Consider the following 16231-nt stretch of genomic DNA (forward strand, 5'->3'; position numbering starts at 1 on the left):
TCCCAAGTGTCTTGCAAACAAACAGCCCCTCCACATACACCCATCTCCACCATCTGGCTTCGCCATATTCTTGGGTGAATCTTCTCTCTGCTTCTTAGTTCATCCTCTATTCAGCCTGCCCTACCTGCTTCAACTCAATGTTCTACTATTGGCATGTGCAACCCCCCAGATGCCTTTCATAGTCATGCCATGTCCCTAGCCTATCTTAGTGCTCTCCTAGACAATGGGAACCAGTTACGAATTCTCCAAGGTCCCAGGACTCACCTTGGATTGAGCCCACCCCCACCCCTGCAGGGACTTGCAATCAGGTTTTTCACTTTAGACTTTTTTAATATTTCATACAGCGATTATGGTGCATTCAGGAACCCAACCCCCCAAACCCCACTAGGAGGGCCCCCACCCCAGCCCTCCCACCCCATTTGAGGGCCCCAGGTTTAGAGTGGAGGATGGGGAGGTAACCACCCATCTGGGACTGACCCCAGAGACTGTCCCTGCCCTGCCTCACCCTCCCCAGGGGTTTGGGGATAACGCCTGGGCATGGACCCCCATGCACCCCTCTGCCCCTGCTTGTGCACATATACACACTATGGCTCCTTGAAGAGTTGGTCAGTTCCTGGCAGGGCCCTACTCAACAGCACCGAGTGGGACAGGGGCAGGAGGGTTGGGCTAAGGAGACCCTGAGAAGGAAGGAGGCCCCAGCTATGGGACTGCAGGAGGGAAAGAGTGGGGGCCCCCCACCTCGTCCACCTCCCAGAGTCTCCGGTAGTCCCCAGGTCCCCCTGCAGCCGGGGACGGCAGGCGGGGGGGGGGGGTTAGGAAGGCGAATGGTGGAGGCATGCTTTCCTTTAGCCGACCCGGGTCTGGTGATGGTCAGGGTTCCAAATAGGGACTGTGTCCCTGCCTTGGAAAGGCTGGGAGCGGGGCTTCATTGCACAAAATACTGTGGGAGGGCCACACGCAGGGGGTGGGGCCCAGCCAGTCTGTGTACAGAGATATTGCATTTAAAAAATGAAAACCTCATTTAAAATAATTAAAAAACAACAATGAATGAAACAAACAAAAAAAGGCCCACACAACATGAGGCAGGTGGGGCAGGCAGGAAAGCAGGCAGGGAAAGCCTCAGACCCAAGGCATTGCCACATCTTGTTTGAGTCGAGATCCCCAGCCTGGGCTAGCTCCGGACCCCTGGCTGGCCGTGGGGTAGTGGTCCTGGGGGAGGATATGACGGGGAGGGGGGATAGGCCTGGCCTCAGTGTGGGAGGCTGGCACGGCCATGCTGTCCGCCGGCAACTACCGAGACAGGGAGAGACAGACAAACAAGACAAGACAAGACAAACCAGGCAAAGGAGCGATGAGAGCTTTGTTAGCACCCAGCAGACAGGCCAATGGGTGGGTTGACAGGCCAATGGTCGGGTGTTCGGACAGGCAGCAGGGGACATGTGGGTAGGCGAGCATGAGTCAGGCAGGTAGGCAGGCAGCAAGCAAGGAGGATGCAGTTGGGGGCTGCCCTGTGAGGGGAGTGGCATCCCTCCAGCTGCTGCCTGCTGGGGCCTCGGTCTGTGGCTTAGAACTCAGCTTAGAACTCGGTGTCCACCACGCGGAAAGCTGGCCTGCCTGCAGGGGAAAGCAGAGCGGATGGCTGTTGGTGGATAAGCAGGTAGGTGGCTGGGGCAGTGAAGAGGGCAAGGGCCACACCTACCTGAGTCAGGCATTGATGAAGACCGAAGGCTGGCCTCCTTTTGCAGCTGGATCTCCTTTAGTGCAAATATGGAAGTAGCTGTGGGTGGAAGAGAAACAGTGGGAAATGACCCACAGGGCCATCCAGGATCACCTCCCACATGGCCCCATTGGGGAATTACAAAAAGTTGCCTTTTCTTTGAGGGGCCTGACTTTCACCTATCAAATAATCCTTACACACAAACCAGCTACAACGAGGGAATATGGAACATGGACTATTACACGACACCAGGAATTCAGTAATTTTGTCAAGTGTGATAATGGTATTGCAGTCTAGGTGATGAATGGTATTTGGGATTTGATTTAGTTTAATCCGGTGGGGAGATACAGCAAGCAGGCCAATTTTTTTAAGGTATGATGATATTGTTTTTAAGAAATATTTTAGAGATACATGCTGACATTTATAGATGAATGATATATCTGGGATCTGATTCAAAATAATCAGAGGGAGTACAGATAAAACCAGATTGGCCACAAGTTGATCACCTGATGGAGTACTTGGGGACTCATACTATTTGGTCTAACATATAAATACACATAATTGTACCTATTTTTTTAAAGAAAGATCTTATTGGGGTGGGCGCCTGGGTGGCTCATCTGGTTAAGTGTCTGCCTTCGGCTCAGGGGTCCTGCATCAAGCCCCACGTGGGCTCTCTGCTCAGCAAGGAGCCTACTTCTCCCTCTCCCTCCTGCTCCCCCTGCTTGTCCGCGCTGTGTCAAATAAATAAAATCTTTAAAAAAAAATCTTATTGAGAGAGAGACAGAGAGAGGCATATGGGGAGGGGCAGAGAGGGACAGGGAGAGACAAGCAGACTTCACACCGAGACCAATGCAAGGCTCGAACTCATGACACGACACTGAGATCATGACCTGAGCTGAAACCAAGAGTCAGATGCTTAACCAACTGAGCCACCCATGTGCCCTTATTTTTTTAAAGTAATCTCTACACCCAATATGGGACTCGAACTCACAACCCCAGCATCAAGAGTCATAGCTCCACTGACTGAACCACCAGGCGTCCCCAAATATATATCGTTTTTAAGTATCCATATTAAAAAGTTTTTAAAAATCAGGCATAAAGGGGCGCCTGGGTAGTGCAGTCAGTTGAGCGTCAGACTCTTGGTTTTGGCTCAGCGTCCTGAAATTGAGCCCCACATCAGGCTCTGCACTCAGCGTGGAGTCTGCTTAAGACTCTCTGTCCCTCTACTTCTGCCCCTCCCCACTGCATACACTCTAAAACAAATAAAGGGTGCCTGGGTGGCTCAGTCAGTTAAGTGTCCAACTCTTGGTTTTGGCTCAGGTCATGATCTCAGGGTCCTGGGATCAAGCCCCATGTCAGGCTCCATGCTCAGCTGGGAGTCTGCTTGAGGACTTCTCTCCCTATCCCTCTGCCCCTCCCCACCAACTCACACTCTCTCTAAAATAAAGAAATCTTTTTAAAAAATCAGGTATAAAAAGAGAGCACCCTGTGTGATTACATTTCTATATACTACAAGGATGGGGAAAACTTGTGCTGTTAGAAGTCCAACTAGTGGTAACCCTTGGGAAGGGGCTAGGAATAACTAAAGGAAACAAGAGGGCACCTTCGGGGGTGCTTCTCACATCTTCTTTTCTTTTTTTTAAAGATTTTATTTATTTGTCAGAGAGAGAAAGAGCAAGAGAGCGAGAGAGAGACCGCACACATAAGCAGGGGGAGCAGCAGGGAGAGGGAGAAGCAGACTCCCTGGTGAGCAGGGAGCCCTATACAGGACTCGATCCCAGGACCCTGGGATCATGACCTGAGCCAAAGGCAGACGCTTAACAGACTGAGCCACCCAGGAATCCCTCACATCCTATTTTTTGACCTGTTTGCCTGTCACATGGGTATGTTTAGTTTGCAAAAGTTCATTGTGCTGTATACTTATGATCTGTGCATTTCTTCGTATATATTTTATAAGAAAATGTTTACTAAAAAAGGGAAAGTGATGTTGCATCTATTTTTATGACTGTTTGAAAATTCCCATGAAAGGTAAAAAGGAACCAAAAACCAAATAATTTTTGTAATAAACACATCACATGTCTGAACAAGGGTGTGCCCCCTTAGAGATGACATAGCCAGAGCCCTGCACAACCTGCCCAGTGTCCTATTCTCCACCCCCCACCAGCTTCACTCACTGTCAGGAAGTTTATGGATCCGATCCCCCAGACTGAGGAAGAATGGATGTTTCATGGCGTCCTCTGCGGAGATCCGATTGCGACCTTCAAACTGAGGGGAGGGCAGGGGCGGCGGCGGCAGTGGTGGCGTATTGAACACCTTCAACAGTAGGCCTCTCTTCCTCCCCACCCCAGACTGTACCCCTGGAGCTCCCCCGTTTCCCCACACCTAGAATCCCCTAACCCCCAAGGCTGGCCCAGGAAGGTGGACTCACCTGCAGCAGCTTGGTGAGGAGGTCAGCCCCATCGCTGTCAAGTCTACAGCAAGGACAAGGGGACCTGCTTTAAATTGAGTTTGGGCACTCTTGCCCCTAACACCCACCCACCCACCCACCAGACTCACCGGGGTGCATGGCTCAAAAGGGCCTCGGCTCGATACTTGGGGTAGTTGTATGTCTTGAACTCTTCGTTGGACAGAATGCCTGGCCACGTCTCCTCAGTTGGGGTTCCTGGTGGGGAAGAGTTACCCTAAGCACCCACAGGGCATCTCTAAATGTCCCCACAGCTCCTAGGGCTCATTCCCCCTCACCCAAGATGCGGAAGATGAAGTGCAGCTGTTCCTCCACTGTGGAGCCTGGGAAGAGGGGCCGGCCTGTGGCCATCTCATAGAAGATGCAGCCCACACCCCTAGGCAGGGAGGGCACAGTGAACAGGGAGGCGGTTGGCTGGTTGGCCATTGTGACCAAGCCACCCCCTTCACCACATGGCTCCTGCCACACTTCCACCTGTCCTCACCACATGTCAATCTGGGTAGAGTAGTCCGTGGACCCAAGCAGAATGTCGGGGGGCCGGTACCACAGTGTCACCACCTCATTGGAGTAGGTCTTCGTTGGAATTGACTTAGCTCGGGCCAGGCCTGGGAGGTTGAGAGAAGGGGCAGCTGGAATTGAGGGGGTCCCAGGCAGTCTGGGGGAGAGCACAGTTGGGACTGAGGGAGTCTTAAGCAAAGCCTGGAGAAGCTGAAGGGCACTGAGATTAGGTGGTCATGAGGAAGGGGGAGTATAAGAGGGTAAGGCTGGGGCATCACTGGGAAGAAGGGGGAGGCCAGGGTACCAAAGTCTGCCAGCTTCAGCTCTCCTCTCTCGTTGATGAGCAGGTTTTGGGGCTTGAGGTCTCGGTGTAGCACCTTCTGCCGGTGGCAGTAGGCCAGGCCACGGAGCAGCTGGAACAGGAACAGCTAGGGACCCAGGAAGGGCAGGTGGAGGTCAAAGGGTATCCAGCAGCCTGACCCCCAGCAGACACTGCTCCCCTCCCAAACACAGACACTGAGCCCAGAGCCTTATCTCACGAAAGAGGGCAGGGTCCCAATGCCCTCCAAGGGCTCCCAGCAAAAAAGCCAAACGGGAAAAGTCTGTTTCTGGGAGATTTGTGGGGTGGAGTGGGTGAGTGGGGGCCCCCGTGTGCCCCTGCTTCCTGCCCCACACCCACTTTCACGTTGTGCATGTTGATCACGTTCCCACAGTCATCCAGGTACTGTTTCAGGTCCTTGTCCTGAAGAGAGAAGAGGAGATAGAGGAGAGAAGAGGAGATAGTGGCCATCTCCCCGCCTCCCCCCAGGACCCACTGCCACCCAATCTTACCAGGTACTCAAAGACAAGGGTGAGGGACTTCTCCGTGTGGATGATGTCATGTAGCGTGACGATGTTGGCATGTTTGAGGTCCTTGAGCAGGGACACTGCAGGAAGCATAGGAGTGAGATGGGGGAGTCAGGACCCCACCCTCAGGATAGAGGATAGATGAGGACCAGACAGGGATGAGCCCACAGTTTCTTTCTTTCCCCATGCACTCTGGGGTGGTGGCTCACAGCCACTGGCTCTAGCCCACCCAATGCCAGGAAGGTGTGTCCCTATGTTCCGGATGTGGAAACTAAAGCTCAGAGAAGAGTATGGAGCAAGAACCTGTGATTGCAGCCCCAGGCTTATGTGACATTAGATTTTCACAACCTGTTCTTGATTTATGGAAAGGGGTTTTGCTTCAACCCACAGTAGAGAGGCCCACAGCTTCGTGTGAAATTGAGTTTGCACATAAAATTTCTATGCAATTCAAATTCATTCTGTGTGACAGTCTGACTAGAAACTGTCATGTCAAGGAAACTGGTGAGCACTTTCGTGGGTGCTCTCAGAACCAAAGCAAGCACCCTGCTTTCTAATTCCTTGGCCTCTTCTCCAAATGGGAACAGATTCCTGGTTACCCTGATTATTATCTAGGTATCTGCATGATGGGCACTTTCTCATGAAGCCCAGAGTGTCAGAAGGGAAGTCTCAAAACCCCCAGTCCCTGTTCTCACTATGGAGCGTGTGTGTATGTGCCATGGGGAGAGCCCGGGAAGCCTGGGACAGCCTTCCTAGGTGTTTGTACCTTCCCGGATGGCGGTGCAGGGTGCCCCCTCTTCGTGTTCCAGTCTGATCTCCTTGAGTGCCACAAGGTTGTCTGTGAGCTTGCTTTTGCCTTTGTAGACGGTGGCATAGGTACCCTGGGGTGTGAGGAAGAGTGATGGGAGGGGAGCTGGAGGCTGCAGAAAGTTCTCACAGACCCCATCCCCACCACAGGCCTCATGATTGTCTCTCACCTCACCCAGCTTGTCCAGCTTGATGTAGGTCTCCAGTTTCCCAAAGCCAATCTCAGACTGTGGGGTAAAGGGGCAGGTTGAAGCAGGCTCATGAGAGGGGACTAGGGAAGAGAGAAGTGGGAGGAGGAGAGGACAGAAACAGAAGACGCTCACCAGGCTGACACGGCGGAGGCGGCGGCTGAGGGGCTTGTCGAAGATAGGGCTATTGAGGGTCAGCTTCTCAAGGTAGCCCTCAGGCAGCCGGATGTCGGCTGGTAGTGACAGGCGCTTGTTGATGTCCTAGCAGGCAAGAGAGGGGGGAAACAGGACCATGAGCTCCACCTCCCCTGGCTTAACCCTCTTTTCTAGCCCCACCACCAGCCAGACAGGGGGTTAAGCACCTCAGTGGAGATCTTGCGTGGGGGATGGTTGCGCATGCGCACCCTCACTGGCGACTGCACCTCATCCGAGGACGTGGCTGAAGCCTGGTCACTTTCCCCATCAGACCCCATCTTCAAGTCCTCATGTACAATCTCTGGCAGTGAGGACAGGGGGGAGGAGGGCAGACCAGTTGAGGTCTGGAGCCCCAGGAACCCCCTCCCCAGCATAACACATTCCTTCACCACACATGTACACACAAGCCCCCAGAGCAGCCTGGAGTCCCTCAGGAAGAGAGTGGCAAGGCCCAGGGAGGTTCAGTCAGGCTGGGACGGGTTGAAAAGGGGTGGAGGGGCAATAGTCACCTAGTGGAGCACCCCATTCCAGGGGTGAGCTGAGACTGGTGCTGGCCCAGGGCCAGGAGGCAGGCAGCGGCAGAGTAGCCAAAAGCCCTGGGAAGGCGGGCCCAGGGCAGGCAGGCACCCGTAGGCCTGAGGGGGCCACAGCAGAGTGCAGGAGAAGGGCAAAGGGAAGGTTGGGGCAGCTGCAGCAGGCAGGGCACTCTTCCTCCCCCTGAGGCCTGGGCACAAAGCCAAGGAAAGGGACACAGATGGGCAGATAGAGAGAGGGTGTTGAGAGGATGGCAGGGAGGGGAGAAAAAATGGAGAAAGGAAAACAGAAATAACACAAGTCTAGGGGAACTCGGCTGGGAGGCAGCACCTGGGGACCAGTCTTGGGGGCAAGAGCAGTCAGTAGACCTACCTGGTGCAGAGCTGAGTGGGCCCCGTCCAGAGCGAGGTTCCCCAGGAGCGGCACGAGTGGGTACCTCTCCAAGGTCACTGCCACCGCCACCCCCACTCTCATCCAGGCCTATCTGTTCAGGGGCACCATTGGTCTTGTCCACACCTCGGCCCCCTCGGAGTGTCATCGACAGCTGCCGCTTGATCTTCTTCATCCGATCCATGGCGACCTGAGCAGGAGGGATAGATGGGAATGGGTCCCACGTTAGCACTCGCCTGGCCACCATGGGCCCCCTAAAGCCCAAGACAACTTAGTGAGGCACACTGACATGAACTTGTGTCAGTTCCCACCCAACCACTGCGGAGGCCTGGAGCCACTCGGGATTCCCGGAAACCTGGCACAGATGGGGACCCTTGTCAGTGCCTGCCCACCTACAGCCAGTCCCTGGGGACCCTAGTCCTAAGTAGCGCACCTGGGTGTTGAGGCCTGGGTGGCTGGCTGAGGGCAAAGGCCCAACTGGTGGACTGTCGGCCTCTATGGGGGCAGCCTCACTGCGGGAACAAAGGCCTCTACAGCAGGCATTCTCAGGTGCAGCGGTGGTGATGGTCCCAGCTGTGGGTGGGGCGAGGGGCTCGCCCAGGACTGAGGGGCCGCCAATACGGCCCCAGGCTCGCCCATAGAATGGCATGTTCCACCGGCACCAGCCCCACATCACCCCCAACTGCCAAGGCAGAATGTTCCCCACAACCACAAGGACCCGCCCGCCTTCCCCAGCAACCATTGTCACAGTGAGTGGACTACCCCACTGGTCTACTCAAGTGAGGGGTGCACAGAGAGGGGAGTCCTGCCCAGACCCAACCACTGGGTAGGTTGGGGGGGGGGATCTCAAGAGATGCCAGCTGTCCTGAGGGCTGCTGGAAAGTTTCAATCAGGTTGGGACCCTATGGGTCCCACTCAAGATTTTTATAAGCCAGGCCTACCCTCATTTCTCCTCTACTTGAGAGTGCACATCTCCCTTATCACCCCCCAAAAATGTCTCAGTGCTCAAGGGTGGCCCACAAGGTCTTACCCTTTTCACCCCTTATTATCTCTCTGGCCTCACCTTCCCCTCAACCATTGCTGGTGGCTGATCTGCAACCACACCCAGCAGTCCCACCTCAGGACCTCTGCACTGGCCGTTCCTGGTACGTGGAATACCCTTCCCCCATATTTCAAAATAGCTCACTCCCTCACCCCCTTCAGACCCTTGCTCAAATATCACCTTTTTCATGGATAAACCCTCCACAAAAAACCCTATTTAAAATCTCAACCACACTGAGCTCCCCCTCACTTTGCCAAATTATCCCCCCAGCTCTTATCACCTCCTCAGAAATGATACCATCTACTTATTGGTTTCTATATTCTTAACTGTCTGTCTCCTCACCGCCATAACTAGAAGATCAGCTCCGCCAGGGTAGATTTCTGTCTGTTTAGGTCACGGCTATATCCTGAGGACCTGGAACAGTGACTGACACAGAGTAGATGCTCAAAAAGTGCTTATGGCAGAAATTAATGAATCAGGGGGCTGAGGGCCTAACACCAATCTCTACCAGGATGGACAGGGTAAGTCTGCTACTCGTGAACAACTCCAGAAAAGGTGGCCCAGGGACACTGGCATCGGCAGGAAGATGACCTAGATGGGGCTGCTGGAAGGAACAGGGCCACCAAAAGGCTTAGGCTGGCCTTCTTCTGCTTCCTCCTGGGCTCCAGGCCAGCAAGGAGGGGGAAAGACCTGGCCTAGGAACCATCTGGACTCACAGCAGGGCCTAAGATGGCCCTGGGCCCAAGGGAAGTGGAGCTAGATAGGAGGTGGGAGGATGAGGCTGGGGCTGGATTCGAGGAGAGAAGTGGGTCATCTGTTACCTTGAAATCAGGTGCTTACCCCACTGGTCCCTACACCCTGGTTCTACTTACCTGGCCTCACCACTCCCAGGAGGAGTAGAGGGGCCAGCCTAGCAGAAAGACCCCAGTAAAGAGGATGAGGTCCATTCAGAGAACCCAGGATAACAACAAAAATCCTGACCCAGTAGTCCAAACACAGGACCTGAAGCTGAAGAAGAAGCATGGTCAGCCCCAAAGGCAGTCTTGCATCCATGGTACGAATACCCAGTCGGCTCTGCCTGTTGTGGCAGGGAATGGGGCATCTGGGGGGCGGTAAGTAGGGCTGGATGGAAGATGAGGAGGGAGCCAGAAGGAGCCAGGGTCCATGACCTCTAACTGGAAACTCCAAGGGCTGGACATGTTCCAGAGTTCAGTTTTTTGGGGATTTTAGGAAGACAGGATACAAAATCTGTGTATCACGCAACATTCCCAGCAGGGGTGCCCTGGGCAGACCTTTGTGAACAGAGACACTTGAACATTAATATGCAATAAAACTTTTAAATATTATTATTTCCATTTTCTGAGCTTTTTAGATTTCAGAATCGGGAAGGAGGGAACAAGAAACTGGATACACAACTGCACTCAAAAAAAGGGCATATGTCCTTCCTGACCCCCGAGGACATACACCCATCCTCAGAATACTCTCACACCAAGGGCACTCATCACCTCACACCACACTGTCCACTGAGGACACAGTCATCACACTCTAGTCATCACAATCATCACACAACTCCCACCAAGGACACACCCTCCTCATCCTGTCCAGACCCCCATAAGCACACACTGGCCCCTCAAGAAGGCCTCTCTGCATTTTAACTACCAGTACCTGCAATTTCCCCATTTATTTCTAATCCCCATCAGCATAGGAAGCCCCAACAGAGCAGAGAACTCTGTTTGCACAGGCTCGGGCCCCTCTAAGTTAACTCTCACCACCACATTCTTAGGCGCCTCCCAGGCCCAGCTGCCTATCAGCTTCTCCAAAGCACTCATCCCTATTAACACGCTGTTCCCCGTGCATGATTCTGACCCCTATTAACATGCACTTGGGACCCTCTGCAGCTGACCCAAATTAGCACTCACTGGACCTTCACACTGCCCTGAATCTAATTAACACAAAGTGAAACTTGCCAATCCCTGACCTGACTGTTTTTGCCCACGCTCAGACCCTTCCACAGCTATAACCACCGTTAAACCCATATTCTGGTCCTCTCACTACCCTGTCCCCACCACCTCCCATCAGAGCAAGCTGGACCTTCACTTCACCCTGACCTCTATCAGCACACACTGGGCCTCGCACACTGCCTCCCCATTAGCACACCCTGAACCCTTACTCAGCCCCATTCCCCAGGGACACACAAACACAGTGTTCTATAATGGCCTGACCCTCATTAGCGCACACAGGTCTTCATTCAGCCTGGAGCCCCATTAGCACACACTTCAGCCTTCCATGGTTCTGAATCCACTTTATCACACCTAGACCTTCACGTATTCCTGTCCTTTCTCTCTGCTTCAACTCCTCCACACCTATAATGCCTGTTGGTTCACACCTGAATCCCTTCACAACCCTGATCCTCCTTACCGCACCCCCTGGAACCTCAACACACCCCAGTCCCCCGTGGACACAAGCACACACTGTCTTCACAATGTTCTGACGCTCACTAGCATTTTCCAGACCCCATACTGCTCTGACTCTTCCCCCCAATGGCACACATTTAAGCACCTCCAAGGCTTTAAACCCACACCAATGGTCACTAGAGTTTCATATATAACTGTCCCTTGTCGCATCCTGGAGTCTCACATCCCCTGTCCTCATGGACATGGACACACACACACACACACTGACCTCACACCATCTTGATCCTTAATATACTGAACCTCTTACGGTGCTAAGACATTTCCCTCACCACTGTGCCCTCCCACCCCATATAACTCCTGGTACCCAGCAGCACAGGCTCAGGTCTTCCACCACTCTGTCTCCATCAGCATATCCTGGGCCTCACTCTACCCAGACCTTTATTAACACATACATGTACCCTCTACACCTAAGACCCCCATTAGCACACTCTCAACACTCCAGTTCTTCCACTACCCTGACCTCCATGAGCACTCTCTGGACCCCCGCACGCTGCAGTCCCTCACGGACAAATACACACTATTAACACCAACCTGACGCTCCGTACCACACACAGGGTTTCAGAGCCCTGATCCTATTAGCATACCTTCTGCTATCTCTACCACCTTATTCCCCATTAACACACACGGGGTCTCTCCACATCTATAACCCCGTTTGCATACCTCAGCATTCCTCTGACATGCTCTCCCCTATCACACACCGTCCGGGCCCTTCACTGCCTCGCCCGCCCGTTAGCACACGCTGGGCCTCAAGCCCTACACAGCGGTAAGACTTATTATCACATGCTCCGACCCCTCCACAGCTCAGGCCTTTAGCAAACCTCGAGCCTTTCACCACCCACTTCCACAACCTCTGGTCCTTTGATCACCCTGCTCCCCATTAGCACCCACAGGACTGCCCATCCCGTTTCCAGACCCGGCCCAGGGCGGGGCCAAGGTCAGGGAGGCCCCGAATGACCCCCGCCCCGGTGCACTCTGGGAAATTCGCTGGGGGAGGGGGCACATGCCAGCGGTGCAGCCCAGACCCCTGGGCACCGCCCGGGGTCTGGGTTGGTTCTGCAAGAGGAAGGGCAGCCCCCCACCCCACGTCTCGGGGACGCGCTCACCGGCGGGGGCGCGCGAGCAACCTCAGCGCCGCGGGGCCGGCGCGGCGGCGCCTGGGGCGGCGGCCCGGGCTGAGGCCGCGCGACCTCCTTCTCCTCCTGTTCGCCGCAGGCGCCCGTCCCAGTAGTCTTCGGCCATGGCTGCTGGGCCCGGGCCGCCGCCGGCTGAGGAGGAGGAGGCGGCGGCGGCGGCGGTGGTTGAGGCGGCGGCGGCGTCCCGCTCAGCCGGCCATGAGCTTGGCCGCTGCGGGCGATGCCCCCGGGCTCGCTGGTGCCCACTCGAATCCGAGAGCTCACGGCGGCTCGCGGCTCAGAGCCGACTGCTTGCGGAGACGCGGCGGATCCCAGGGCCGAACACCCAACGGCCCAACCGCCGCGCGCGCCGCGCTCCGCGCATGCGCACGCACGCGCCGAAAAGGCTGAAGTGGGAAGGAGGGGACTCACCTCGGACTGCATGTACCAAAAGACCCGTCCGCAGCGGGAGGGGGCGCGGCCATTGCGCGCCCACCGGGGAATGTGGCGCCAGCCCTGGAACGGCGCCAGGGGGAAGTGTAGAGGTTGCTTAGTACTCAGTTCCGATCTTGCTAGAAGTTTGCTAGCGCCGAAGTGGGCAGCAGCCAGTAACCAGCGTGCCGGTCACCACTCGGTCCCCCTACGTGGTCTCACTTGGTACATCCCCATGGTGGCAAACGGGACTTTTGCAAGGAGGAAAAAGACAGATGAAGCAGTCAGTCTGAGTCCCTTGAGGTGCCTCAGAAGGCAGGAATTTTAAAGGTTCGCGAGAAGATGACTTTTCTAGGAGAGGCGGCCTGGAGAATCATTGGCCTTTACCACCTTAGATAGGACAGAGTCTAGCCCCGCCCAGCTCCCCCCCCTCCGCTAGCTCATTCCCACTGTGAACGTGTGCGGCCCCGCCCTTTGAGGTTGTCGCCCAGCCAATCGGATTTGCCCCCTGGGGTGAGGCAGCGCAAGAATGAAGGGCGTGGCTGAGCTGAAGAGGCGTGATTTCACTGCCCCCCCGAACCACGCCTCTGCCGGGTTTTCATTGGCTTTCAGCACTGGGGGTGGGCTCTTCTTTTTGTTCTGAGCGCCTCTTTCACTATAGGCCGAATATTCCGCAAGATGATTGGTCAAAAGAGGGTTCAATCGTCTTTCGTCCCGCCTCTAACCCCTCCCATTCCCCCCCCCTTCAGCAAGACTCACGGGGTGGAGCCTAGGCTGAGAAAAGAGGAAAGGCGGACCTTTAGAGGGGAGGGTGCATTACTGCGCATGCTCGGGACTTCAGGTCGGAAGCAGACCTCTTTTTCTGCCTCACGCGAGCCTTTGCGTATGCACCCTGAATTGGGTTTTCTTGCCTGCCACCTCTCATCTACGTCTTGCCTGCCAGAGCCCCGCCCGTGGCTCTCCCCAGGTCTGCGGTTTTCGGTTTTATTTATTGCGCGCCTGTTGTGTGTCAAGCACTGCCAGCACCCCTAATTCCTCACTCTATGCCTGGAAAACTCCTACCCTATCAACAAGCCCAGCTCAAATGGCGGCAGCTTTTGGCAGGCCTTCTGGGACATCTTTACACTGCACCCCAGTCCAAAGCCAACTTCCCCGCCTCTTCTGGGCTTCCTTTTATGGCAGCCTTGATCACACCGGTTAGAGTTTTAAGTAAAGTTCATACTAGCGAGGATTTACCAGCGCATGATGGGAGTGGAAATACTTGACAAAGACAGAAGTCCACCGCGGGCTAGACCATCAGGTCCATCACTTCTCTGACCTCATTCTCATTTCCTACCTTTCTTCCTCTCACTCCACTCCAGATGCATTTGTTCCCTTCAAGCTGTTTCTGAATAAAGCAGGGCCAATCCAGCTTCGGGGACTTTGCACTTGCTGTTCCCTTTGCCTGGAATATTCTTCTAGATACCCACATACTTCATCCCTTCACGTGCTTTCAAGTCCTTGCTTCAATGTCACCTTCATGAAGGCTTCCCTGAATACCCTATTTAAAAATGCCTACCTGCACCCCCATCATTCGAGACCCCCAGACCTGGCCCTGCAGACCTTTTGAATGACACCAGTCAACTTCTTACAATTTACTTGTGTTTGTCTATTCTGGGTCTCACCCTAGCAGAACATAAGCCCCCGTCAACACACACCCACACACACCCCTCAAGGCGGGGATTCTTTTTTTTTTTTTTTTTTTTGATCCATTGCTGTCTCCAATGCCTAGAATATTGTGTCTGGCCCATAGCAAGCACTCCATAAACATTGTGGCAAATGTTTGATGGCAAATGGCTCTAGGCCAAGACAAGAGACAACTGTGTACCACCATTTCCTTTGTGCCTGCCCGGTGCAGGGGGCTCAGTGAAGTGACCTGAACCCTGCCCACTGAACTGTGGACTTCTATCTTCTTGGTGTTACAGTGGTAGCCAAACAGGACAGAAAATGACACGTGTGGGGGGAACTAAGATACAACCAGGATTCAGGGGTTCCAGCTGAAGCTGTTCTTTTTTTTTTTTTTTTAAAGATTTTATTTATTTATTCGACAGAGATAGAGACAGCCAGCGAGAGAGGGAACACAAGCAGGGGGAGTGGGAGAGGAAGAAGCAGGCTCATAGCGGAGGAGCCTGATGTGGGGCTCGATCCCATAACGCCGGGATCACGCCCTGAGCCGAAGGCAGACGCTTAACCGCTGTGCCACCCAGGCGCCCCTGAAGCTGTTCTTGATAAAGAAGTGCTTCAGGTACAATGAGGTAGGAAGGTGATCCAGGAGCTGGGGTGGTGAACAAAGGGACAAGTGTCTGGAGAATCAAGAGCTATAATGGGGGAGATAGTGGACAAGGAGCTGGGATAGTAGAGAAGGGGAGCAGAAGTTTGTGTTCAAGTCTCAGATGGTAGCAACAGTGGACAAAGGTGTGGAGTGTTTGGCGTGCTCTTGAGCAGCAATGGAAAAAGTATCTCTGGCAGGAAAACCTCTCCACTTGACCCAAACAGTTAGCATCACCACTAAATAGGTGCCAGAGGTAAAGCACTTCAGTCCCCAACGTCCTGGAGGGGAATAAAAAGGAAGTATGGGAGGATGAGGTCACCCAAGCAGAGTAGGCCAAGGGAAAAAAAAATCATGAGAGGGAGGTGGACAAGGGCGTACACTGTGCCTGGGGTCTGAAGCTGGCCCAGGAGGCAGCAGATGTGGGGGCAGGCTGTGACAAGTGTCAGGCCAGGTTCAGGGATAGGTTGTGCTATTCCCAGTACCCAGGTTTGAATGAAGGCATGAAGGGGTCTGTTTCCAAGTGGGAGAGAGAAGTTGGCTTCTGGCTGTGTGAGGGAGAGGTAGGAGCGGCATCCCCAGGCACCAGGTAGCCAGTCTGATTGGTGCTTTGAACTGTCTGGAGCGCTCAGTCCAGACCAAGGAGACGTGGCAGACACCGGGGCCGAAGGAGCATGGGCAGCTCTGCAGTCCTGGGCGAGTGAGCTGCAGTGAGCCTGCTCTAATCAAAACCCCACAGCTGGCTCTCTTCTCAAAGGTAGGAGGCCTGGGGACAAGCAGACCAGGCCAGAGGGGGAGCAGGGTGGAGTGGGAAAGGGATTTTTCCTCCACAGATGTTCTCAACCAAATATTTTCATTAAAAACTGCAAAGTCTGCATAGTCACAGATATTCCTCTGTCCAACAGAGTTGTTTAGGCCCCCCCTGCAGCTGAGAAGTTGAACAAGGGCACCACAGGCATTCCTGGTGCTGCGAACCATGATGGTAAAGATTTGTCCAGGGGCTCAGTGCTTTAAACCAGATGGGAAGGGGTCTGTCCCAAGGACATAAGCCATGCCGACCAAGCCCTGGCTGATGGGTCGAAGTTAACTTTCTTCTTCACGGAAGCAACAAAGTTAGAGAAGTGACAGGACTTGCTCAAACACAACTCCCTACTACCTCTCAAAATCAACATGACAGGCAGTCAGGAGCTGGAGCTGGACAAGGTAGGATTTGAACCCGGCTCAAAT

At 54.3% G+C, this 16231-nt stretch overlaps 1 protein-coding gene across 6 annotated transcripts; it reads right to left on the reverse strand.

The window, feature by feature from the left end:
- Positions 1 to 315: 315 nt before the first annotated feature.
- CDK16 (cyclin dependent kinase 16) lies at positions 316 to 12723 on the reverse strand. 6 transcript variants are annotated; one of them, XM_040632492.1, is made up of 16 exons: positions 12697 to 12723; positions 7619 to 7826; positions 6880 to 7013; positions 6653 to 6778; positions 6500 to 6556; positions 6289 to 6403; positions 5511 to 5605; positions 5359 to 5421; positions 4984 to 5107; positions 4666 to 4786; positions 4460 to 4557; positions 4274 to 4379; positions 4146 to 4209; positions 3892 to 3982; positions 1700 to 1777; positions 316 to 1290 (listed from the first exon to the last, which is right to left on the reverse strand). In XM_040632492.1, exons 1-16 carry the CDS (start codon positions 12706 to 12708, stop codon positions 1250 to 1252), a joined length of 1533 nt encoding a protein of 510 aa, XP_040488426.1. In that variant the 5' UTR covers positions 12709 to 12723; the 3' UTR covers positions 316 to 1249. The 6 variants fall into 6 exon arrangements, with proteins under 6 accessions (XP_040488426.1, XP_040488427.1, XP_040488422.1 ...); XM_040632493.1 differs by lacking the exon at positions 12697 to 12723 and adding an exon at positions 12256 to 12298; XM_040632499.1 differs by lacking the exon at positions 316 to 1290 and adding an exon at positions 1343 to 1614 and having other exon boundaries at positions 4146 to 4188.
- Positions 12724 to 16231: the final 3508 nt, after the last annotated feature.

Source organism: Ursus maritimus, assembly GCF_017311325.1.
Source record: "Ursus maritimus isolate PB19 chromosome X unlocalized genomic scaffold, ASM1731132v1 scaffold_X1, whole genome shotgun sequence".
In the NCBI taxonomy this organism is placed as follows: Eukaryota; Metazoa; Chordata; class Mammalia; order Carnivora; family Ursidae; genus Ursus; species Ursus maritimus.

Coding starts and splice junctions, on each gene's coding strand:
- CDK16 (XM_040632492.1), bottom strand. Junction 5,108..5,358: donor TCAACATGCACAACGTGAAA/GTGGGTGTGGGG, acceptor CTGGGTCCCTAG/CTGTTCCTGTTCCAGCTGCT. Junction 4,210..4,273: donor CTTTTGAGCCATGCACCCCG/GTGAGTCTGGTG, acceptor AATTTAAAGCAG/GTCCCCTTGTCCTTGCTGTA.